Raw genomic sequence first — 23,268 nt, 5'->3', positions numbered from 1 at the left:
CACATATTTCCAAAATTGTCACCTCATCCCATGTGCCCTCCTCCCAAATTGCTGCTCGATATCTTTAACGTTTTCCTAAAGTTCATAATTTATGTATTAAGAAAAAGAAAAAAATTATATTTATATTTTATTATGAGAATCTATTCAATAAATAAATTTATTGTTTGGCAGAGTTCAACGACAAATATCTGCTCCGCAAGTGGTCACACTCATGCCTATTGCCTAGCCTAGTCCTCCTCTCCCGCCAGCCATCAAAATGTCGTCCTTCCCTGCGCTTCCTTATCTTCTTTCACACCCCAACTTATCCTTATCCTATCCTGAGTAGTAGTAACCCATATCATACTTATACATAATACGCATCTTGTAAGTGTGATCATTGTCGAGACACAAACAATAATCACCAGGGCCAATTGAATGAAAAACCATTATCTGCCTTCTTCTTTTTTTTTTGGGGGGGGGGGGGGGGGGGGGGGGGGGGGGGGGGGGGGGGGGAAGGGGGGGGTGTGGTGTTTAAGGAACTATTATAGGATATGACAATCGACAAGCTAGATCATGCAATTTTTCATTTGTGTTTCTTGATTTATGCCAGCCGTATACGCTATTATGGCTCTGTCCAAGCATAGATTATTATGTCGCGTTTGATTTAAAAATAAGATTTTGATTTTGAAAAAAAATGATATAAATGATGTTCACCATTTGACTTTGTATGAATTATTTTATTTTATTATGAAAAAAAAATGATATAAACGGAATTCACCCTTTGATTTTGTAAAAGTTATTTTATTTTGTTGTAAGTAAAAAAAAATTAAAGTGAAATTTTAAAATCCTACTTTGAAACCAAACAAGTCATTAACTTCCGATTATTAGGTGCACACGAATTAAGGAGCCTGTGAGAAATACGGAGCAGCCACTTTTATTAAGAGATTCCTATGATTAATTACCATGATAATTAACATCTAATTCTCATTAATATGACACAATATACATATATATCTCCACTAATTCTTTTAAATTACAAAAAAAAAACTAAAGAGGGTAATTTCTTACAAACAAACAAATTACACTCGCCCAAAACAGATGTAACAACAGTACAAACCTTTAAAACGACATCGAAAGTTTAAAACATCTCACATCCATTATATTCTATATGATCTAATTAATTTTAATTTAATGATCATCATGTATGTATGCTGCTCAGGGCTTTGAGGCGAAGCGAGTGACGAGTGCGAGAGCGTTGCTGGTGACCTGAGCCACATTGACAATCCTCGACCGGATTGAGGCCTTGAGGTTGCCGTTGAGGGCCTTGCCGGAGAAGCCGTCCATGCACGTGTTATCATCGGTGAGGGCGGCGCTGACCCACGTCTCGACGTTGCTAACGTGCCACACGAACTCCTCCTGCCCCTTGCTCCCCTTCACCTTCTTCATCTCCTCGGCCGACCGGCTCAGCCTGTCCACCGAGTCCCCGATCTCCTCCAGGCAGTCCTTGATAGCCGCCACCTCCCGCTTCTTCAGCCCGCTGAGCTTGGCTGACCTCGTGACATAGCCCTTGGCCGCCTTGGCCCGGCCAATACTGACGGAGAGTGCCGCCTGGGCCAGCTCCTGCGGGCTCTGCCCGATCGTGTTGGCGTAGGCAGATAGGGACTCCACGCACAGGGCCGGGTACTCGGTGGCGCCGCATTGGGCCTTGATGAAGTTGGCGGCCACAGCGGCCGATGATTTAGTGACGGTGGTGGTAGAAGCCGAGGAAATGGAGAGGAAAGAGAGGACCAAGAGGATCAACGCCATTGCTCTCGCCATTACTATCTTCTTCTTTTGGGAGAGGAATGATTGTTACGATAGAACAGAGAGAGAGAGAGAGAGAGAGAGTTCACTAGGGAATGTGATATAATGGAGTAGGTTGGTCATGCAATTTTATAAAGGCGAGACACCATTCCTATGGGCCCGATCAATTGAAGGCGGGCCCTTCTGTGCGACATTATAACCTAATTCAATTTACTGGAAAAACTGTATGGTACGTGGACAAGGAGTCGGCGTTATTTCCGTTTTGTATTGCCGCTACCGAAATAAATTGAGAAAAGAAAAGAGGGAGGGACCTCGCAGGAATCAAGCAGACAATTAAGGGGGTAAGCACTTTTAAGGCTGCAAAAATTTGTCAAAGTTCTAGTTGGGCAATTTTACGTACACGTATAATATTATAATTATTATCTTAAGACGGTAGGGCCAAATCAACGGTAAGGCCCATAACGTTTTTCCTTCCTCGCCGACGTCCTTCCCTGCCTGCCCGAGCAAGTTGCAATAATAGAATTGAAATTATTGGAGACTAAGAATATCAATGTTGTCTGTACGGCCCAGCTGGTGGGTACTGTTGTAGGCAATTGTTCAACATGTCGGACAGGCCTCATTATAGATAAGATAAGATGCTCTCTCGTGTCCAGACTGTCCGTTTGATTCCTCCTCGTCACTCCAAAACCATATGTCGATATAGACAAGACCAGTTACATTACGGAGGTAGCAAACCGGTTAAAAGTGCGATCTCAAAAGTAATTACACGAAGAAACAACAACATATAGTGGTTCTTGAGGTATCCGCGTACCCAGGACTGAGAAATTGCAGATTAGACAGCATCGGAACTTCTATCCAGAATCGCTGGTTAGTAGAATATATGGGGTGACCGCTAAAGATACATCCGGTTGGCTCTCTGGGCTGCGAAACTTACGAGGCTAGTGAAATCTTCAGATCCATGACAAGCACAAATCCGGTGATCAGCAACAAATCTCTTATTGCTGGCACAAAATGGCAGAGGAACCTCACTTCTTTTCCTTCCTATTGTTGGCCTAAATTCTTGAATGCAGCCAGCACCCATCATTTAGGGCCATGCTGCAGGAAAGAAGAAAACCGGAGCCACTTTCAGATTGTATTGGAGTAAAAGGTATCAACACTACACCATTCACAATAAGTTTCTTCTCTTAAGCAGGAACAGTGAACTGTTCTACATTAATAAAAATGAAAAACTAATTAATAATCTCAAATAGATTATGATACTTCCCAATGCGTTCTAAGGAGATGAACAAGACTTTCACGGGAGTATGTACGTGGGGAAGATTGTAAAGCGTATTCCTTAGATTATAAAATAAGATTTGTGCTTCCATAGGACACGCATTTTGGCCGAGTGGCCAAGCAAAGCATGCTGGTTGAAAGATATAGCTCGAATAGTTATACCTCAAATGCAGCAAATACAGGACGCACTCGCTCAAAAATCTCGTCTTCTGTTCCCACCGCTTCAATCTAGAAACAGTGGCTCTATCATGTCCATTGTCAAAAGCAAATATATTAAGTAGGTGAGAGAATAGAAGGACATCTCAGTTACTTATAATGTACCTTGTATAGTTTTCCTTTCTGTGAGTAATAGTTAATCACGGGAAGATGAGATGCATAAAACACCTCTAGCCTTTTCTTAACTGTTTCTTTATTGTCATCAACTCGGCCCTGCAACAGGCAGCTTAGGTCTTACTACAAAAGCACTTTCCTATATATTTAAACTATACAAACAACAGAAATATGCACCTCATTACGATTCAGTACTCGCTTCACCATCTCTTCCTCAGGGCAATCAAAGAAAAGTACAACATCCGGATCTGCTCTAATCTGTGTTCATGAAGACGTAATCTAACAATTGCTGCAATAGTTCCTCCAGACACAGGGTAAAAGAGGGAACTTACAATCTTCTCAAATGCTTTGCGGTTTTCCTCATTCCTGGGGAACCCATCAATAAGAAACTTATGATTGTCAATTGATTCCATCTCTTTTTGGATTAGCTTCACCGTCACTTCAGAAGGGACAATTTTTCCTTCTTTGATTGTGTTTAGAATCATAGCCCTGTGATAATGAGTCCACCAAAATTAGCAACTGCAAGAGTAATCGTTAAGAATTAATACGTTATATTTGCAAATAAAACATAAAGTATTCCTCTTTACGCGCATTCACTGTTAGAAATGAGCTCTCTCCTCAACAGTTCTCCTGCACTTAGATGTACATGTCCAAAGGTTTCAACAATTTTTGCACATTGAGTACCCTTCCCACTACCTGGACCACCTATCAAAAGGCATGTGAACATAATAATTATGTGTAAGCATGTGTCAGCCCACTTGAAATGATGGAGATCTTAGCAATTTAAAACCAATTGTTATGAACAAAAAAGACGTGTCAGGAGCAGAAGAAATGCATACACATCCAAGCCAGATCCAAATACACTACCTAAGACAAAACTTATGAAGAGGTCTTTCTTTGTCAATGGAGATTCATTCACCTGCATAGAAACAGAATTTTCATCATGATATTGAAACTATACATGAACTAACCTCTTTCACAATAGCATGTACGATACACATGTAAATGAAGGGGGAAAGGAAGGGGGCGAGAGAAAAAAAAAAAAAAAAAAAGGAGAGATGAGTTTTTCCTTGGAAATTGAAATTTTTTATACAGAAGATAGTGAAATATTAATGATGAGCAAAGAGGATGTCGTAACAAGCACCGAGTTGTGGTCAAAACGTAAAGGACAATGCACAGCAATTTAAAGGTAATGATATAATTAAAAAGCCGTTTCTTGATAATTATCTCAAAACAGGGATTGAGACTATCAGATTCTTCTGTATATATTCGGAGCAGAACGTCTAAAAAATATCAAAAGACAAAGGAAACATCAAGCTTCCATCCGCTAAACATCGGGAATCATGTAAGTAGGATATTCTAATACACAAATAGCAACAACAACAGTAGTATGGCATCCCAACCTTCAGACGTTACAAATGAAGAGAAGGACTAATAAGCAAATTGAAGGCGCACCTCTGTCGTGAATAACTCAGATATGTTCAACCGGTATGCAACCTGTTTTATACAGCAAAGAAACGAATAAATTATGACAGCAGAAAATGCAGATAGATGGCTTAGACAATAGCAATCAACAATTACTCTCACCGTTTTCCCCCTTAATTTTTACAAAAGTCCGAGAAAACATAATCAAATATAGCAGACCATGCTTCTCTGATTCTCATCACGGGCTGCCCTCGAAAGTTACGTCATTTCCTAAATCCCTAGAGACTTCTAAAACTACCGTATCTCTGCCTACATGTCCTGATAGCGGCCATGGATAAACAATCCTAGTCGTTTCCAAAAGCTCCTAAAGACATTGTAATCATGTAAGAGGTTGCGCCGAGATAATGTGCAGCCTTTTCGTCGCGAGCATGAACCATAGCAAATGCAGCTGCATATGGTTTTGCAAGCATTTCTCCTGTATTTTCACTTTTCAGCCGCTTAGAGACTATAAACAAATGTTGTACGTCAAGAGCTGTGAAATGAAACAGCTCCATCAAATAACACTGAGAAATTCATTATTCAACAGATTGAGCTCTGAGTACAGAGAGTGACAATAAAATTAGATGACAGTCGCAAGAAATGGCGAAACCGAGCACCGATTTCTGCAATAACTCGCGATCGTGAGCTCAAAACCTCCTAGCAGAGAAGAGGCAGGCAAGGCGGTAAACCTGAGGAAGAAGAGAGGCAGGTGAGGTGAGGACCTGGTTAAGGAAGGCGAGCTTGCAGGAAGAAGAAGAACGGATCAAGGGGGAAAGTGAAGCCACGCGCCTCCACATCGCCATCTGCAGTGTACTGTGAAAGAACTGAAACGTCAACTCACGCAGTCTCAGATGATGTGCATGAGAAACTGAGGAGGAGGCGTCGCTTCCCTGAGAGGAGGTTCGTCGAACAGGTTTCGGGTCGCCCGGCGGGCAGAATTGAGAGGCAACCGCTGGTCCTTGGGCTTAGGCTTCGTTTTCGGCCCGTCTATATTCACTTATGTGTGCCGAGGGCGAGGAGTATGTCCGACGACGTATTCTTATCCTATTGACGTAATCTAAATCCCGATTTGAACATGATACGAGATGCGTCAAGCAAATTCCAGATTCCTGTACCATCCTCTGAGCACTCAATATGTCATTGAGTTATATTCTCATAATCGGTTTAACCTATTTTACACGTGTAATTCTCGATCTGAATTATTTCACAATTTTATTGTATGTTATATTATCAACAGTATAATTTCGACATGTTTTCGTGGTATAAAATGTCACGCAGCAGATGCAGAGGCCGAGTCTTAAGTCCAGTGGTAATCGTGGAAATGCCAGAGCTCTTGGAACCATCTCCAAATCCAATATTAGTAAGAATTTATAAGAGAAACACCATCTCATAAGATCAAAATTTCAACTTACAAGATCAAAGTCTACGTATATACAGATAGTACTCTTTTTTTGGGGCTTTCTAGACTGAACCGCCGTTAAAATCGACCTCCGCATGCATTTTGCTGGGTAAAGGATCGAAGAACCTGGCACGATATACACATTCTTCAGCCAAAGGTACGAGCCTCACCTTTGCCCAGAGGCATCATATCGGGGTTCGGTTTGAAAGAATGGTCCAGTGGATTTTTCATGGACACTGTATCGCCTTCGCAGCAGGATCATGTTCGAAGGAGCTGAATGGGAGGAGATGCCAACGTATGTGACAATCTGGGAGGGCAGATTCCAATCGATGGAGCTTAGACTTCTCAAGGAACTGCAGAGTTGGAGGTGTCGGTGGTGTCCCTAGCGCTGCTCTTCACGACCATGTCGTAATTTATCGAGGCCAGCTGCGATAAGTTCTGATCACAGAGAGGAGAGAGGAGAGTTAAGAAACCAGCCGCTCACTGCAACCGATGACCGTGGAAACGAGAGTCGTTTCTCACCTTGAAAGAGAAGTTGCTGAAGGAGTACTTTACAGCAAGGGTCGGGCCATTAAAGTCTGTCAAACTTCCAAACTCGTCTCCCTGCTTCCAACACGAGAAACATGAGAGTGGGAACAGAGTTCGTTCGGCACCGGTAAATAAAAATCCATGAAGCCTATTCTTTGAAGATTCATAATTTCCGGACAAGATTCCGTGGAGAACCGACATTAACTTTTCCCTTTCTGCTAATGTCTTCTATTTCAAAATTTTCCTAAATTAGAAGTCGCAGAACTGCAGTCGAGGAAGTAGTGCTTACATCCTCATCTTGCATATTGCTGTACGAACCACTGCTACATGAGGCACTACACGAGTCGCTTATCTCATCGAAGTCACTTCCCCCTTGAACGTGTTCATCTTCTGGGTTCCAAATGTATCGACTCATAAAGTAACGAGTATCATGTGACTCTGCCGATGGAATGAACATAGCCTGTTGCCAAGAAGACCTAGTATATCAAAACCTATCCATCAACATGGAAGCAAATCAAGTTGAAGTAGAATAAATAAATAAATAACCTTCTGTTTTGCCAGCGTGTCCCAGTTAATATTCTTGAAAAACGAATGTTGCTTCACCTGTAAGGATATTTTGCAGCTCCTCTTTAAGTTTTCTGAATTTACTGCAATGCAGGAAAGTTTGCATAGATGTTCGAGAATGAAATTACCTCTGCAGCTCCAGTTGCTCCGAGTCTCTGAACTGGATTTTCCGTCAGCAATCTGAAGAAAGAACAGGCAGTAATTGAAGCATAATACATGAACCACTAGTTAAAGGCTGAATACTATGTAGAAGCTGCTTACTGTAGCACATCAAAGTTTAGGATCAAGAATCTCACCTGTCAATCAGATCATACACATCATAGCTCATTTCCTCGGGAACCTTCGGCCACGGTATATCTCTATTCATAATATTGTCAAAAATATTCTGAAAGAGAAAGTACGGAAACAGGTGAGCCTGCGGCTATGATGCTATTGTTTGAAGGGCTTCACAAACTACAACTCTGCATCGGACAGAAATTTCGTATCCGAAGGTGCAATATTCATTGTTAAATTGATAAGATAATTATGTGATGCACTAAAATACAATGACAGAAGGTAATGGTTGGGAAAGGAAGAGCTTCTTAACTATGCCACAAAAGCATCAATCAAAAGTAAAAAAAGATAAAAAGCAACATGAGTATTAGGATCTTAATATGCTACGCATTAGAGAAGCATCTACACATACTTGCGGGTGATCTGCATTGAAAGGTGGTATTCCCACAAGCAGCTCATAGAGGATGATTCCGACAGACCACCAATCTGCAGTTTTACCTGAAGAACATTTCCAGAAGAAAAAGTTAAAGCTCAAAATCTTTAAAGACGAAGAGGGGTTAACTTAGTTACCATTATTTATCCCCAAAAAAAAAAAAAAGTTACTTACCATGTCCCATGCCAAGAAGTATCTCCGGTGCCAAATAATCAGGAGTTCCAACTACGGAGTGCTTCTGCCTCTGCTCTCTGTTTATCGAATGTTGATCTTTTGTCTCATCTTCCTTCAGAAATCCTCCACTGCTGACCTGAGGAGCCGAGAAGTCATCGGTGCTGTTGATAAGGCCAACCTTTGAAAGCCCAAAATCTGTCAACTGTAACAAAAGGGATTAGAGATTTGTGAGAACTGTTAAGGCAAAGTTTTGAAGAAACATGGACATTGTCTGACTGATGCCTTTCAATCGACCGTGATAAATAAAAATCTATTTTTAAACTTAAATGATTTTTTTTTAAATAACAGAATGTATATAACAGCGGAAACGTGAAACTTTGGAAATTTGCAATTTATTGACCTTAATGTGACCGTCCTGACCAATCAGCAAATTATCTGGCTTCAGGTCTCTATGGATGACATTTAGAGAATGCAAATATTCCAAAGCAAGGACCTGAGAGAAGAATTTCTTTATGAGATATGAGATACTTATCAAACAGGAAAGCATGGCCTAGTTAATACTAGCAGATGAAAATTATCAGTTGTTCTTACAACTTCAGCAATATATATGCGTGCCATTTCTTCATCTAAGCAGCCTAGATTTCTCAGCAGAGAGTAGAGGTCTCCACCATTTAAATACTCCATGACCAAATAAAGATTCTCCCTGCATGTGAAGGAATAGAAAAATCGGACCTGTACATGGTCAAATTATAAGTAATCAGAAAACATATAAAAGCAATGCATCTTTAATAAGAAAGACAAGACAACATTCAAAATAACTTACCACAAAAGGATTACGGACTGATATAAGGATGTTACGCTCAGCCAAAATACTTTCAACTGCATTTTTACGAATCATATCAGCTTTCTTTAGAACCTGTAGAGATGAAAATACTACTTGCTTTCAGATGAAAGCTTCCCTCGACCATCCTCAAACAAGTAAAACAGCTCCACAGCTTATTTTGTCATCAACAGAAAAAAAAAAGGGGGATAAAAAAAAAAGGAAGGCGAAAGAAAAGAAACTGCATAATGTCACCATTTGATATAAGGAGAAAAATAGGAAGAAGGGTGTATCTAACCTTTATAGCAAATAGATCACCAGTTGCCCTTTTCCTAGCGAGGAAAACACGTCCAAATGCTCCTCGGCTGATAGGTTTGATGATCTCAAAATCCTCTATGGATGTCCTATCCCTAGAACCGGTATTATTAATGGGGCTAGCACGCAGACTACGAACAGTATCATCCTCTGCCGAGCTCTCATCATCTGCCATGGCATTTGATGAATCTGCTTTCTCATCTTCAATCTGTCCACAGAGAAGCACGTACTTCTCCCTATACAATGCCCAACCAACAAGATCAATTTAGATGTCTGAAGGTAAAAGTCCATTGAGAGAAATTGATGTTTTGAATTTTGCTAAGCTAGAAATGTATTATCCATAATTTTTAACAAAATGGCAGACCAAGTGAGCCATCTGATAAAAAAAAAAACTACTCACTGTAGAAGTTTCTCTATCCGTCTTCCAAAGGTTTCCACCACAAGGGCATCAACTTTTCGGTCTTGGATGGCATACTTTAAATCTTCTAAGCGTGCAATCATATACTCCAAAGCACCATAGTCACAAGTGTTGACATTTGCGACAGAGCGTGTTATTTCAAGAAGCTTATTGACCTGCAAAATATGTTAAGGAATAAAATTGTGATTCTTACGGACTACTCTGGAATTTTCAGTTCAGGACTTTTGCTTGACCTTCTAGGAAATTATCTAGAACTTTAGCTACCTGCTGAGAATTCTCGAGTTCTGATATTGTTTTTCCCTCATGAACCAGCATTTCTATCTGGTTCGCCCAAGGCGCTGTCAAGGGCGATCGTGGCGTTAAGCTTCCTCCCGAGGAAGTTCTTCTACCAGGATCAGTAGTTACAACAGAATGTGCTTCACATGGCAATTCACGAAAGTTGTCGTTCAGATTTTGCATTATAGATGCATTGACAGAATCCATAACAGAGTCGAGCATGTCTTCAGAATGCCGCCGAGAGAAGTTGTCCTTTCGAGGTGAATACTCTTCTAGCTCTTCATGCATACCCTGTATGCCCCCTTTTGCTACCTCGACACTTCTTCCTGGAGAGCCTATGCTTCTAGGAGTGCTCCTTGGAGTCCAGGATTCCAGTATCTTCTCAAGCGTCTCTGCAACTCTTTCAAGCCTCTCGTTTACATTTAACCCTTTGAGGTCACACCTATCAGCGATGGTACATATTCGAGAATGCTCTTCTACGTGTACGGTAGGTATTTCTACTTCACAGATGCGGCAGATCATCAAATTCTCACATGCTAATCCCCAGGATGCTCTTCTCCCTCCTGAGGATGCCTCCCTATTATCTGGAAGGCGTGTTGGAGTATCTAGATTTGCATGAAGAAAATCACAATCATTTCTTGAATCAGTTTTTTCTTGCAAGCGGCTGGATTTATCTTTCAAAGGTGTGTCAGCAACATCAGAGCCTTTACGATTTTTCTCAGCAGCAGAAGGAAGCTTCTTCCAAGAAGACATTCTGTAGCTACTTGTCGATGAAGCAGCACTTCTAGCAGTGTTGACGTCAAAGCCATCAGCATCACTACTTGAGTTTTTATTCTGTTGATCTTTATTCGCAGTATGGCTGCCTTGTTCTTGTACTTTTGACTTATTTGTCTGCTTATCGCCCCCTTCCTGCACACTCAATGGACCGCTGAAGTCATGCTGTGAAGCTTCCAAAACTTTTTCGGGGTAAACTCCAAGATCACTGAGCTTGTGAAGACCCAAAATGTGGTCATCCTCAAAACCAGACTCTTTCTGAAACTGCACAAGCCGCGTGCATCTAGTAAGGATAAACAAAAGACGAGTGTGGGCTTGTTTAAGTGTTCCCATAGGTAATTCTTGACGCCGGTCATCAAGGTTCTGAACAATGGCTTCGCACTTGATCCAGAATTCATTCGGTGTCATCTTAGCACATTTGCTTGCTATAACCAGCAGATCCTCCAAGCTCTCTTTCCATTCAGGGTGAGTTTCTGAAGATTTCTCGAGTATACCCACCAAGTCCCCAGCAAAGATACCCAAGTCAGAATCAACCTCTTCCTTCAACCTGTCAAACTTTGCTCGAATGGCTACCATGATCTCCTGGTGGAAAGCATAAAACAGGTCATTTAGATCAGGTATGAACAACACAAAAGAAGGCAAAAGCCAAAACTACCTCCATGTGGGCATAAGCACGAGGCTTCCAAACTGGAAATGGCCTGACTCCTTTTGAATTCAGTTCATGTGAGAAACTCTTGATGTCTGGGGTCTTCTTTTTGCGGCCACTAGTCAGACGCAGAATGGCTTGGAAACGCGGAGACTGGATTTCCTTGGCAAAAGCCGCGTGATTGGCCTAAGCAGAGAGCAGTGCAACAGAATTTAATCAAAACAAAGCTTCCTCGTTACTCTCCTCGTTACCATTAATAAGCAAACAGGAAAAACAAACAAATCCTTTCAGGAAGCTCTTTTTTTACCTCCAATGCTGGATTAGCAGATGTTGGATTTTGAAACGATTTTGATTGACTCCAGTGGACCTTTTTTCCTGTAAATCATCACATAAAAGTAATCAAAACTGGCGAAGCGCAAATTATCTTTCCAAAGCATATCTAACATAGAGCTGTAATGAAACATATTGGTCTTTTAAATGGCCGGAGAAGAAGTTCTAGCCGAAAAAATATCGAAGAATCACACTTGCATAATAATAACTGTATAATTCACTTTATCAGGCTTCCGCTGTCCAGATAGAAATCACCGCACGCTTTTTCAAATACGCTAATTTCAACAAACTCACTACCCAAACAAACTCTATTTCAGACTTTCGGTATTTCGTTATTCCATTCTCTGGTAGCTTTCATTTTCCAATAGCGGCCATTTCAAATGATAGCAGAAAACAGAAGACAAAGCCGTGAGCTTAAAAAGTACAATAATCGTGTAGAGTGATACGCAAGGGAATATTTTACTCCTACTGCATACAGAGATGATATATCACCGATCCATCGACCCTTCCCCTAACGAACAGCTATCATCAAGCTCTGAGTCTTGAAATGCTTTGGAGTCCTTATACCGGCTTATATCTATCTCTGTCATCTCAGGCAGATTCGTAAAAGAAACAGTCGGTGGCGAACCTGGCTCCGATGGTGCAGCCCTAGGCAGCGGTATGGCCCATTTGGGCCTCGCATCCACGCCTCTGCTCCCATGGCTTTTCCGAGCCTCACTCGGCATATCCGAGGCTGTGGGGGTAGTATCGGACGAGGAGGAGAACCTGAGGTTCGAGATGGGGGCGGAGGATCTCGTCCTAATCTGGTTCAGGCCCAGGGAGGACGGTAGGATCGGCGGTGGGGAGGGCAGGGGCTCCCCCTCCCCACGGTCGCGCTTTTCCTCCGAGCTCCCATCATTCTCGTGGCCGCCACTGCTGCCCACGGCTGATTGAGGAAGATGGATAGGGATGGGAGGGGTCTTCAGGAACCTGGACCGGGCGTTGGAAGATGGTGGCCGCGTCGCGTGGGGCTTCTGATCGGGGGTCGACATGTTAGATTGGGTCGTCGATGAGGACCGTCGCCTTCATCGCATCGTAAGTGGAGAGTGATGCATCCTGGAGAGAGGAATGGGGATGGAGATCGATCGAGGAATCGCCATGGATGATTTTGGAGAGAGAGAGAGATGAGAGAGAGAGGAGAGTCGCGGGAAATGGGGGAGAGGAGTGTGACGCGTTAGTTTTCAGTTTTGAAGGATTCCCTTCCTCTTTCGAAACGTGCTTCCCGCGAACTAGACTACCGTAATAGTTTCCTGGACCCGGCGTACATGCGCCCAACCATAATCAAGTGGGTCCACCTTCTCTCCCCGCGCCCCCCCCTCCGGGGGGAAAGTGTACGGAACAATTGGCATGGCGTCTCCTCTCTGGCAGCTGTGTGTTTCATCTGCACGAATAGTTGCGTCATGCGGTGCTGACCAGACCAACGGCCTATTTTGTATTTGTCAAATTTACACCCTATAATTCGAGTAAGGCCCCAAAATGTGCCCTCGTCTTTTTCAATTGTCTCAAAATGTATCTTGTCTTTTAAATTATTATTTTGTACATTCTCTTGCGGCCGATTATCTATGTTCCCTTGTATTGTGCGGGCGTGATTTTTAGGCCTTCGTCGCTGACTCTAGGTTCAGCTAGTTCACTTGACCTATGATCGAATTAGGATTGAAATCGCCACCACACTGTTTTATTTGGCCGGTGAGCCATCTAAGTCACCTACGAGATTAGGATACTAACCATTGGTATACTTGTTGATGTCTTGGATTTCTAAACTTTTTTATCATATGATATATATATATATATATAGATCAATTTGTTGTTCAACAATTTATTTTAAGTAAAAAATATTTAATTCAACACAGGAAGAACGCTCTTTCAACTAGTATTAGTCAATTTTACGATGCATTGGTTAGATGATTCAAATGAGCTCTTGAGCTCTAATATTACGTTTGATATACCGGAATGGAATGAAATGAGTTTTATAAAGAAAAATATTGAGAGAATATATGCTCTTTTTGTATTGAAATTGAACATACAAGGGAGTGTAATTAAGAAAATGAACTTTCACTAAGATGTCAGTTTACATATATATTTAGACATAACTAGGAGTTCAAAAGAAAACTTGTATGAAAATTAGTTGGAATGATGAAATGAGCATTACATTTTACGAAAGAATGTTCATTCCATTAAATTGAAGAAAAACTATTAAAGGCGAATGCTCTCAACTCATTGTAGAGAGCAAATGGAATGAAGGGAATAGATGTTCCATTCTATTCCTTTCTATTTCGATGTACCGAATATGATCTAAAGTCTAGTCATTTCATGATGATATGTGCTATTAACAATAATTCAATTGATGAATCATATAAACAACAATTGAATACTTTATAACCCGACAATTTATTTATCCATTTTTGTTTGTAATAATTGAGTCTTGAATACCATCCGTTGAACATGTCTCACCTTGACTTCACATCCAATCTTCACAAGATAAACTATCATTATTAATAAATTGGAAAAAAAAAAGGGATGGAAATTTATGCATACCTTGGATTCACATCTATGAAACCTTGTACAGATATACCAAAAATAAAAGAAAAGGATTGATATCTCTGCAATATAAATACGTTGTCCTTCTTATCTCATATAGATCATTTTCAGTTACAATTTCATATAATTTGATATGTTAAAGGTCGACTTGATCGTAGAGCATCCTAATAACCTTTTTGACCTAGAATAACAAAGGAAATTAACAGAGATACTGAAGCAATCAATAGTTATATTTTAAATAAGTTTCTTTTAATAAGTAATAAGAAACTAAAATGTGGAGTGCACAATTATATAACATGGCAGGGGAAATAGTGAAAATTTGAGCCTTATAGGGTCAATAATAGAAAAGGATAAAATTTTGGGGTAAAAACCGGAAAATTGACTTGGTTTGGGATCTAAATGAAATTATCAACAACCTTCTCTAGCCGCACAAAGCCGACCCACGCCCGCGCGCACGGAACAGCGGAAAAATGGCGCTAACAATCCACTGTCCCACTCCCTTCACAGCAAAACTCCATCGCCGTTTTCACGCGCCTGTCCTTCTGCCACGCTCCACCGGACACAAACTCGTCATCAATTCTCAGAGCCAGGACTCAGCTGCCGAAACCGACGACTCCGGCGAAGTAGCAGCAGCCTCGCCAAAGAAGTCGGCCTCGCCGGGCCTAGGGTTCGGATCGAGTTCTGCATCTCCGAGCAAGGCGAGTTCTGCGACTGTTACCAGTAAGAGGAAGCAGAAAGGGAAGAGAGAGAGAGTTTCCATTATCAGACGTTCGCCGGTGGAGAAGCCAGCTTTCATTTCGAAGGAAGATGAGAGCAGAGCGGGGGAGCAGAGTAAGAATGAGAGTGCATTCCTTCTCGCTTGGTTAGGTCTCGGTGGAGTTATTCTCATCGAAGGCATTGCTCTCGCTGCTTCTGGTACTGTCCAGCTCCTTTAACGTTTACAGTGACTGTTTGTATTGTAATAAACTGATTCGACATTGTGATATCAATTATTCTGTTCATGCGGTGTCATACAGCTGTGGGAGGTCTCTGATGCTGTCTTACTTGCGGCACAATCTGATAATGGGAAGCAATGGACAATTAATGTCACTGGATGATTCAAATTTATCGGTCATGTTTAAGTCTGGATCGGAGAATTCTAAGCCATCTACTGATGGCCATAGATCTTGAAAGTTGAGGCTTTAATGGCCTTTTTGCCTCTACTATAGTTCATATGCGATGCAAGGAGTCAATTATGGTCAAGTTTGAGAAAACTATGATCTTAAGCTCGTAATTGACAGTGATAATTGCATAGTAGACCAAATCATTTCCTTCCACAAAATTTGGAACGATTAGCATGTTGATTGAATTTCGCGGCCTCTTGGATCTCTAGCTGTGTTGATTGTTAATATAGCAAGTGCTGATTTATATGGTATCGCTTAATAATTAGCTTGACTGGTCAGAATTCCAGATCTTTATTACTGAAGCAACCTTATTCCTGCAGGCTTCTTACCAGAGGAGTGGGACAAGTTCTTCGTGAAGTATCTGTACCCGTCCTTCACCCCGACAGTCTTCTTGTTTGTTGCTGGAACTGTTGCATATGGAGTATTGAAGTACCTAGAGAATGAGCAAATTAAAGATAAGAAATGATATATTTGATTACAATTGATACCCTTTAGATTGTATAAACGGCTGCAACTAAAATTAACTGTACCCCTTACTGCTTTCTGATCTAAGTTCGTTCCATTGAGGGGCACAAACAATGTATTGTATGAGATGAATAGAGTATTTTGGTTAGCAATAGGAACTTTCCCCATTAATCTCTTTCCAATTTTCTATTTCCTTTATAGCCAGGGAAATGCTGCCACACCAAGGCATTCTAGTTTGTTAGTTTAGGATACTAAGTGCGTTTGGTTTCAGAGTTAAAAGTAACTTTGATTTTGATTTTGATTTTGATTTTGATTGTGGAAAAGGACAAATGAGATGAGATTATAAGTTTGACTTGGGAAACGTGTGTTTTCGTTGTGTAATGTGTTGAGTTAAAATTAAAGTTAAAATTTTTGACTTGGGAAATGTGTGTTTTTGTTGTGTAGTGTGTCGAGTTAAAGTTAAAAGTTAAAAAACTTTAACTTACAATCCAAACACCCTATATTCCAATACTGCTTTTCTCCTCCTGTTTTAGTAAGCATCAAATGAAATTCCTGGCACGTCTCCTCGTTTTTTCTCTGCTGACTGTGCTGAAGTATATACTACTTCGCATTGGTGTATACTTGTCAAAAGAATTCCCCTGATGGTTTCTACTTGTTGAGCAATGTTTTTCCTTTTTTTTTTTCCGTATAAGTGGTGCTTATTGAGTAATTTTTGTCCGTCCAGATTTATAAAATTGGGAAATGGACAATATCATTAGTCAAACAGCAGGTACTAATTAATCATCCAAGCTTAAAATGGAACATGGAGACAGCACGGTCTGTAAAATTTCTGTCTTATATTTTACTTTCCTTCAAATTTTGGTGAGCTATGATCTTGAGTTAAAATAGAAAGGTTGTCTCTCTATGTGTAGCTACGTTTAGCCTTAATTGAAAGTTATCTGGACTTAACATGGCTCTGTAATGGATGAAGCCTTGAAAGCATGTTACTGTAATTTATCAAGATTGTGCCAATGACTCTGTTTGCACTAAATTGTTTGCCTATGGTGTTCCTAATTGAGGTTACGTTTTAGATATCCTTTGCTGCCTGAGAACCTTCAGTTGTTAAGCATGTATCTTAGCTGATTGGGCTGTGCTTATGCACAAGGATGAAGGATATGTTACGAGGTCAGAGGGGTAAACATGTTAGTTTGGTGCTTCTGGCGAGATTTTATGGCTCCTGCAGTTTTTGGTAACTCCGTGCTTTCCACAATTTACCATATCTTTCTTCAGAAGGTGTGCCTTGGAATATCCAGGGGAAACCTTATCTTTTGTTCTACACATCAAATTGCATAAAGGAAACTTGTAAGTATATTTGCTTGTGTATAATTCATAGCACTTAATTAGATTGTAGGTTGAACCATTTTGACCTGCTGCTATGTCCAGCAGTAGACAGAAGTATGTTAACTTTTCTAGAATTGCCGCGGCATGCTCAACTCTTCCTTGCTCTTTACTGGCCCATGGAATGCAAAGTAAATTCCAAATATATCCTTGGAGCACTTTTCTGCTAGGTATATTTTTCTGCACAAATAAGAAATTCCGGTGAATATATTTCAGTACTCCACATGACAAAGCCTTGACTCAAAGGTATAGTATGCTATGCTTGAATATGTGTCTGTCCAGGTGTGGAATGCTATCAGGAGCTCTTTGTTCATCTCAGCTGAGTACTCCATTTTTTTTTCCCTCCCCTGGCTGAAGTCTCAGCTGAATAAATTAGGTCTGTCTGTAATATTATGTACTAATACAATTTATGACTCTGGCCACAGATGTAACTTTTCCAGGAGGCTTTTACTTATGTAGTTTAGACCCAATTGGTACGTGGAGCTGTGGCCCCATAATAAACTGCAATAAACTGTCACAAGAAACAAGAATTGAGCACCTCCACTTGACATTCCTATTGTTTATTGCCTTCTTTGGGAACAACATTGCTGCCCCTACACATTGGCCATAGGGTGTTTACTGCATCAAACTAAAGTACTGAAAGGAAAAGTGGCTGATGAAGTTTTTTAATCGCATATAGTGGCTTGTGGATCAAGCATGAAGCTTCAGGAGCCGCTTCTGCTCTTCTGCTGGTTCCAACTGTGAAGTAAGTTCTCGTTGAATATTTTAAGTTATTAAAGTAGTTGATAATAGACACAGATGTATATTTTACTGATTGACAATATTACTCCTTTTTAGTTACTGTTGGGGGTGGTTGCTTTTGAGGTCAATTGTGGAGATGGATCTCTCATGTCCTTTTGCCTCTATTTGGTATTAAATTTAGGAGAACTGATCCCCACTTGAAACAAAGTCCAGCTTTTTTTTTTCTTAGAAACATGTTTTAAGCCTTTGAACCCTTCAAAGAGTGCATATGCATATTCTTAATAGATATTCCTAGTGTGCAGTTTGTTGGCAAAATTATGCTTTTCTTCTGTGAGGGCATGATATACCGTTATTGAAATTCCAATTCCCAATATAATCCATTGAAGAGGATAATGATGGAATTGAAAATATTCTTGCCCGTGTGATTTGGACAAAGTTTTTTGTCCATCTGGAACATTAGTTGGAACAGGTAGCTGGAACTTTACTTGTCATGCATTCAATCAGGTCTTTCATTAGTTGGTATGGTTTTCAAACATCAACGTAATCGACAACTAAGTTGTCAGGGGAAAAAGAGGTAACAGAACATTGGTGTACTCTAATGAGCTAGTTTTTGAATTTTGGAAGCTCATTGTTTGTCTGGCTATCTACTTTTATTGAATAAATCTCAACGAGCTTGTACATCAGAATTCGCAGGACTTTCATTTCACACACCTCCTTTGCCCAATTTCATGTCTTTTGCATAATTTCATATCTAAATAAGTTGTGAAAACCGAAGTTTTCATTAGATTCAATGCCGATGCATTGTTAGGCATCCAATTAGGAAGGTTACCATTCCTTTTCCTGAAATGTGATTGTGATTCCCGCATTAATGTGTAGATTTGAACCTCAGCGATTTCATTATCTTGCCCTGCAACAAGACATCTAAGGAACAGCTGTATGATTCTTGTTGATTTATTGGTAAAGAGTAACGAGACCTATTGCAAAACATAAAGTTAGGCTGCTTAATTACTATATAAGTAGACCCATCACATATTAATGCGCGACTTTGATTTGGTAGCGTCTGTGCGTAAGTTTATGTACAATAATGTACTTTCTCTCTCTCTTTTTGTCCTATTAAGTTTGAAAAGTGTGCAATTCGGCGTTTTCATATTTTCTTGCTATATCATAAGATATTTTCAATCAAACTTGGGCATCGACCCGATCCTGAATGCGAGGTAGTTTTAGTATGTTTCAAACTCCTTTCTTCACCGTACATAAAATCCGTCTGCATGAATCTTAGTTTACGAATTGCACTATATATCGTGGTTATTAGGTGCTTGTAGTTGTGCAAGAGTGGACTCAGGGACTGACTCACCTAATGATTTTCAGCCAACAACTCTGTAGGACCACTCGTTCCGCCACCCTCTTATGAAGGAGGAGGAAGAGAAGGCCCCAGTCACGAATTTAATTTAGTTACTGGACGAGAGGGAAGCAATTCCTAAAAGCTGATGATTGCTTGCCATTACTTGTGAAGTCTCATGTATGCAAAAGTCATAGAAATTTAATGAGAAAAGGAGCAGAGAGCGGGACCACACTTGAGTTTTTGACCTCTTAAAACAAATCAAAGAAGACGTCATGTTCTGCTTTTGTTAAATACGTTTCTGCTCATTGTCCTCACTGCCCTTGACATCGTCGGTGCGGGTCGGGGCATGTATATGCGATGGTTGTGCAAGCTGTTCGAAATCTGCCGGCATCCGGAGTCAATAACGGGTGCTACGTCTTGACATCATGACCATTTTTCTATTTATCCATTTCCTGGCCAAATCTGTAATTATACCATGCTAACAGAACGTTCTCTATAGATTAGAAGTTGAAAAGCAATACAGAATGGCATCGACAGTTGATGCTAAGAGGGCAAGCATAACCTGTAACTTATTATCTCTTAATACGGTTATTGTAACAATCTTTCACTAGTTTAGCTTACAATGATGGTTCGCATTGCGAGAGCGTGCGCACGAGACTGTACCCGAGCATGTAAATATGCCATTCTTTCGGCTGCTTTCACTATACTCGGTTACCAATAGAGTTTTGCTGCGGACATTCCGCATTTTGATTCTAGAGAAGGCATGCTATGGTTACTACATGTTCTGTCAACCTTGATTACCGAACCTAATCGATTCATTACTCGGAAAATGGCTAGGACTCCATGCTGCTGCCCAAGCCCCAAGAAATGACTCGAATTGACCTGGGCCCGGAGTCACTGGTCAAGTGCATTGGGACCGCTGCAGTAACTCACCAGATGGTTCCACACCCACTGAACCAAGAACCTCCTCCGGACTCCATTCATGTTGTAGGTGGCCCCATCCTTGGCCTTCAACATCTGGCCCGTGTATGACCCACCTCCCCCCGTCCCGTAAATGCCTTCGCACAGGTCTGCAATCTCCACGGGGAAGCTTGGGTCCTCGCCTGCATACCAGGCATTAGCCAGCGGGTCCGAGGCCATCTCCGCGATCTCGTGGGCTATCACGCTCACCATCCCGTCCACAGCAATATCCCCGTTCGGCGGCTTCACAGGCTTGATCCCCGGGATATAAGTTGGCACGGCGAAAGGATACGCGCACACCGCGGGGCACAGTTTTGCGCTATTTCCAATCCACGCGTAAGGGAGAGTTTCCCCGACAATCGATGGGAAAGTGAAGTAATGGAACCCACAGACGTCGTTGCAGAAATCCTGGACGTAAACGTCCTCGGATGTGAGCACTAGGTAGACCCCACCGCTGGGATTGATCGGCAGAGGACTCGATCTCGCCGTGACCGCAGCTTTTATAACAGACTGTACCTGTTACCATATATAGTAACAAAAGAATTCGAGCATTTTTCTTTTTTTTTTTTTATGGATAACAAAGAATTTTGGCATAAACCTTAGTGACACCCCAACCGAGTCGTGAAAACCCGAGGTCTTACCAAAATAAACAAAATAATAACTATGATTACGACAGTACTGACCGATAATCGAGTGAGGCTCTTGCCATGAGAGTATAGTTGGTCGTCTCGCTCTTTACCGAGGAGGACCGTGCCGGAGATGTTCCCTCCAGTCTGGTCGGTATACTTCCTTACAGTGCTCCACCAACCGGCGACGGAGGGGCGCTTCACGTTGGTGGCGGAGATCGACCTGATGAACTCACGGATGATCTCTTTCTGGGGCATATGCCACACTCCGTACCAGATGATATGGACGGTGATGTTGGGCGTGAGGACGGGGCCCATGTGGTACTTCAGGTGCACGAACTCGGACGACCCCTCATACTTCTTCGAGCCGCCGATCATGGCATCTGAGCCATTGGAATTGGCCAGGCGGGGCCACGGGCGCCATGCACCAGTCGGGCTTATAATGACAAGGAGAGCGAGCAGGACGGTCAGGGTAGCGCGGGCAACTGCGGCCGGAGGAGAGAACGGAGCCGTACGTCCCCGCCACATTCTCAATGGTGGTGATAAAAAGTTTTTTTTTTTATCTTTAATTAGAAAGAGAAGCGAGGATAGTGCTTGTGTTGTGCTTATGGGAGTGATAAAACATAAAAGCCTAAAAGGAGAGAAGCGCCTGTACATATATATAGATAAATAAACGCAAAGGAGCACTGATAATGATGAGGTTATTAGATTTTTATTAATAGATTTAATCTTAACAATGAATACTATCCTCGCCCACGTCACAAAACATAAGACATATTAAAGATACAGTTAATGGGTTGGATACGTCTTTTTCTTCGGTATCGAGCTGGCCTGATCCATTATATATTTTTAATTAACTTGGTTATGATTTCATAAATCATGTAACGAACCAATAATAGTGAAAAGATAACGCATGCCTTTTCTTTTAATACAAGAAACATTGACATATTCTATATGCCTTCAATCAACTTATTTATGACTTCGTAATGATTTGACGCCCCAATCAAACCTTAGAAGTGTTTTTCTATGAATTGTATGTATGTGACTGACTAGTTCATACGGTGCAGTGATTTGCGGAGAATGGAGGACAGATGGAATAGGGAATCGCGTGGGGAGGGAAGGACGTCTACTTAGAGAAGTTTATTAGGAGGGAGGGGAGCTGGGTCCCACATGTCAGACGACTATCGAAAAAGTTTGCCGGAGCGGTCAACGCAGTAGACCAGCTTCACACAAGTGTAGCGATCGTATTAGAAGGGCTTGAGACGGCTATATTTATTCTATACTTATTAAGAAAAATCGATCATAAACCCCTGTTAAATCCATTAAGGTTTTAAAGAAAAATTTTCAAACTCTTCCAATTAATTTAGCAGAGATCCACTGAGAACTCATTTTTTCCTATTGATAAGTTTGCTGAAAAGTTTATATGAACTTATTATAATATTTAATTTATAGAAAATAGTTTAATATAATTAATAGAAATATAAATTCAAATAATAAAAAGTATTCAAATATAAATTCCAAATAAATAATTGTACGAAAGAAAATAAATTACAACACTTATAATCTCATAACATATTCGAGAAAAATAAATCACAACACTATAACACTAAATAATTATTGCACATATTAGAAATTAGAATTAAAATAAAGGAAAATAAAAGAAAATAACAAACATTATTTTCTAATTATGAGAAATATGAACCTTAATTTAGTAAATTTACACTCGACGGGTTTGGGATGAATTTTTAGGTGAAATTCTATACCTTTTTCAAACGCTACCGGGATTTTAACTTCAATTTTTAAGCTCTTTTCATGACCCAACTGGTAAAATTGGTCAATCACCTATTATATAAACCTGTGGCCATCCCTACACAAGTCCCGCTCCCACCTCACAAGCAAAAAATCTCGACCAGTTCTACAAAAAAAAAAAGAAAAAAGAAGGCTATTCCATGGGTGACATTTTAGGGACTTAATTGCACACACTAAATTGATAATTGAACAAAAATTAGTATTAAACAGCATATCGAGAATATTTCGTGATCTCGTAAAAATAACTTGACCAATAATTTTCTTTCTTCTTTATTTTTATTAATTTTCTTTGGGATGATTGACATTTCAATTGATTGGAGTTTATCCGGTTCGAGACAGAACAAGTCCAAGATAACATTTTGAGTTTTTATTGATTGGTACTTTTAGTAAGTAGACAAATTTTCAAA

General features: G+C 40.7%; 5 protein-coding genes across 10 annotated transcripts; 1 reads left to right on the top strand and 4 right to left on the bottom strand.

Moving 5' to 3' along the window:
* Window positions 1-937: 937 nt before the first annotated feature.
* On the bottom strand, window positions 938-1,896 carry LOC116205381 (21 kDa protein-like). The gene has a single exon (XM_031537972.1). The coding sequence runs from the start codon at window positions 1,795-1,797 to the stop codon at window positions 1,195-1,197; it is 603 nt and encodes a 200-aa protein (XP_031393832.1). The 5' UTR covers window positions 1,798-1,896; the 3' UTR covers window positions 938-1,194.
* A 532-nt stretch (window positions 1,897-2,428) lies between these two features.
* Window positions 2,429-5,931, bottom strand: LOC116205376 (UMP-CMP kinase). 2 transcript variants are annotated; one of them, XM_031537967.1, is made up of 9 exons: window positions 5,541-5,931; window positions 4,843-4,884; window positions 4,255-4,306; window positions 3,975-4,092; window positions 3,720-3,876; window positions 3,565-3,645; window positions 3,379-3,486; window positions 3,220-3,285; window positions 2,429-2,877 (listed from the first exon to the last, which is right to left on the bottom strand). In XM_031537967.1, exons 1-9 carry the CDS (start codon window positions 5,652-5,654, stop codon window positions 2,863-2,865), a joined length of 753 nt encoding a protein of 250 aa, XP_031393827.1. In that variant the 5' UTR covers window positions 5,655-5,931; the 3' UTR covers window positions 2,429-2,862. The 2 variants fall into 2 exon arrangements, with proteins under 2 accessions (XP_031393827.1, XP_031393828.1); XM_031537968.1 differs by having other exon boundaries at window positions 5,574-5,922.
* Window positions 5,932-6,184: 253 nt separating this feature from the next.
* On the bottom strand, window positions 6,185-13,130 carry LOC116205373 (probable serine/threonine protein kinase IRE). Of its 5 annotated transcripts, none has more exons than XM_031537961.1 (17): window positions 12,430-13,119; window positions 11,779-11,846; window positions 11,481-11,657; window positions 10,040-11,407; window positions 9,758-9,930; window positions 9,341-9,593; window positions 9,046-9,101; window positions 8,814-8,925; window positions 8,623-8,715; window positions 8,223-8,424; window positions 8,028-8,113; window positions 7,639-7,727; window positions 7,471-7,522; window positions 7,325-7,381; window positions 7,068-7,238; window positions 6,773-6,853; window positions 6,185-6,688 (listed from the first exon to the last, which is right to left on the bottom strand). In XM_031537961.1, the coding sequence occupies exons 1-17, from the start codon at window positions 12,830-12,832 to the stop codon at window positions 6,596-6,598; spliced, it is 3,534 nt and encodes a 1,177-aa protein (XP_031393821.1). In that variant the 5' UTR covers window positions 12,833-13,119; the 3' UTR covers window positions 6,185-6,595. The 5 variants fall into 5 exon arrangements, with proteins under 5 accessions (XP_031393821.1, XP_031393819.1, XP_031393820.1 ...); XM_031537959.1 differs by having other exon boundaries at window positions 8,814-8,954; window positions 9,046-9,138; window positions 12,430-13,117; XM_031537960.1 differs by lacking the exon at window positions 7,325-7,381 and having other exon boundaries at window positions 8,814-8,954; window positions 9,046-9,138.
* A 1,688-nt stretch (window positions 13,131-14,818) lies between these two features.
* LOC116203307 (protein LOW PSII ACCUMULATION 2, chloroplastic) lies at window positions 14,819-16,181 on the top strand. Its single transcript, XM_031534989.1, has 2 exons — window positions 14,819-15,293; window positions 15,862-16,181. Exons 1-2 carry the CDS (start codon window positions 14,849-14,851, stop codon window positions 16,005-16,007), a joined length of 591 nt encoding a protein of 196 aa, XP_031390849.1. The 5' UTR covers window positions 14,819-14,848; the 3' UTR covers window positions 16,008-16,181.
* Window positions 16,182-20,010: 3,829 nt separating this feature from the next.
* On the bottom strand, window positions 20,011-21,714 carry LOC116203304 (protein EXORDIUM-like 3). The gene is made up of 2 exons (XM_031534985.1): window positions 21,110-21,714; window positions 20,011-20,942 (listed from the first exon to the last, which is right to left on the bottom strand). Exons 1-2 carry the CDS (start codon window positions 21,707-21,709, stop codon window positions 20,361-20,363), a joined length of 1,182 nt encoding a protein of 393 aa, XP_031390845.1. The 5' UTR covers window positions 21,710-21,714; the 3' UTR covers window positions 20,011-20,360.
* Between the last annotated feature and the right edge of the window lie 1,554 nt (window positions 21,715-23,268).

Source organism: Punica granatum, chromosome 4 (genome assembly GCF_007655135.1).
Source record: "Punica granatum isolate Tunisia-2019 chromosome 4, ASM765513v2, whole genome shotgun sequence".
Lineage (NCBI taxonomy): Eukaryota > Viridiplantae > Streptophyta > Magnoliopsida > Myrtales > Lythraceae > Punica > Punica granatum.
This window is presented reverse-complemented; position numbering and strand designations above follow the sequence as displayed.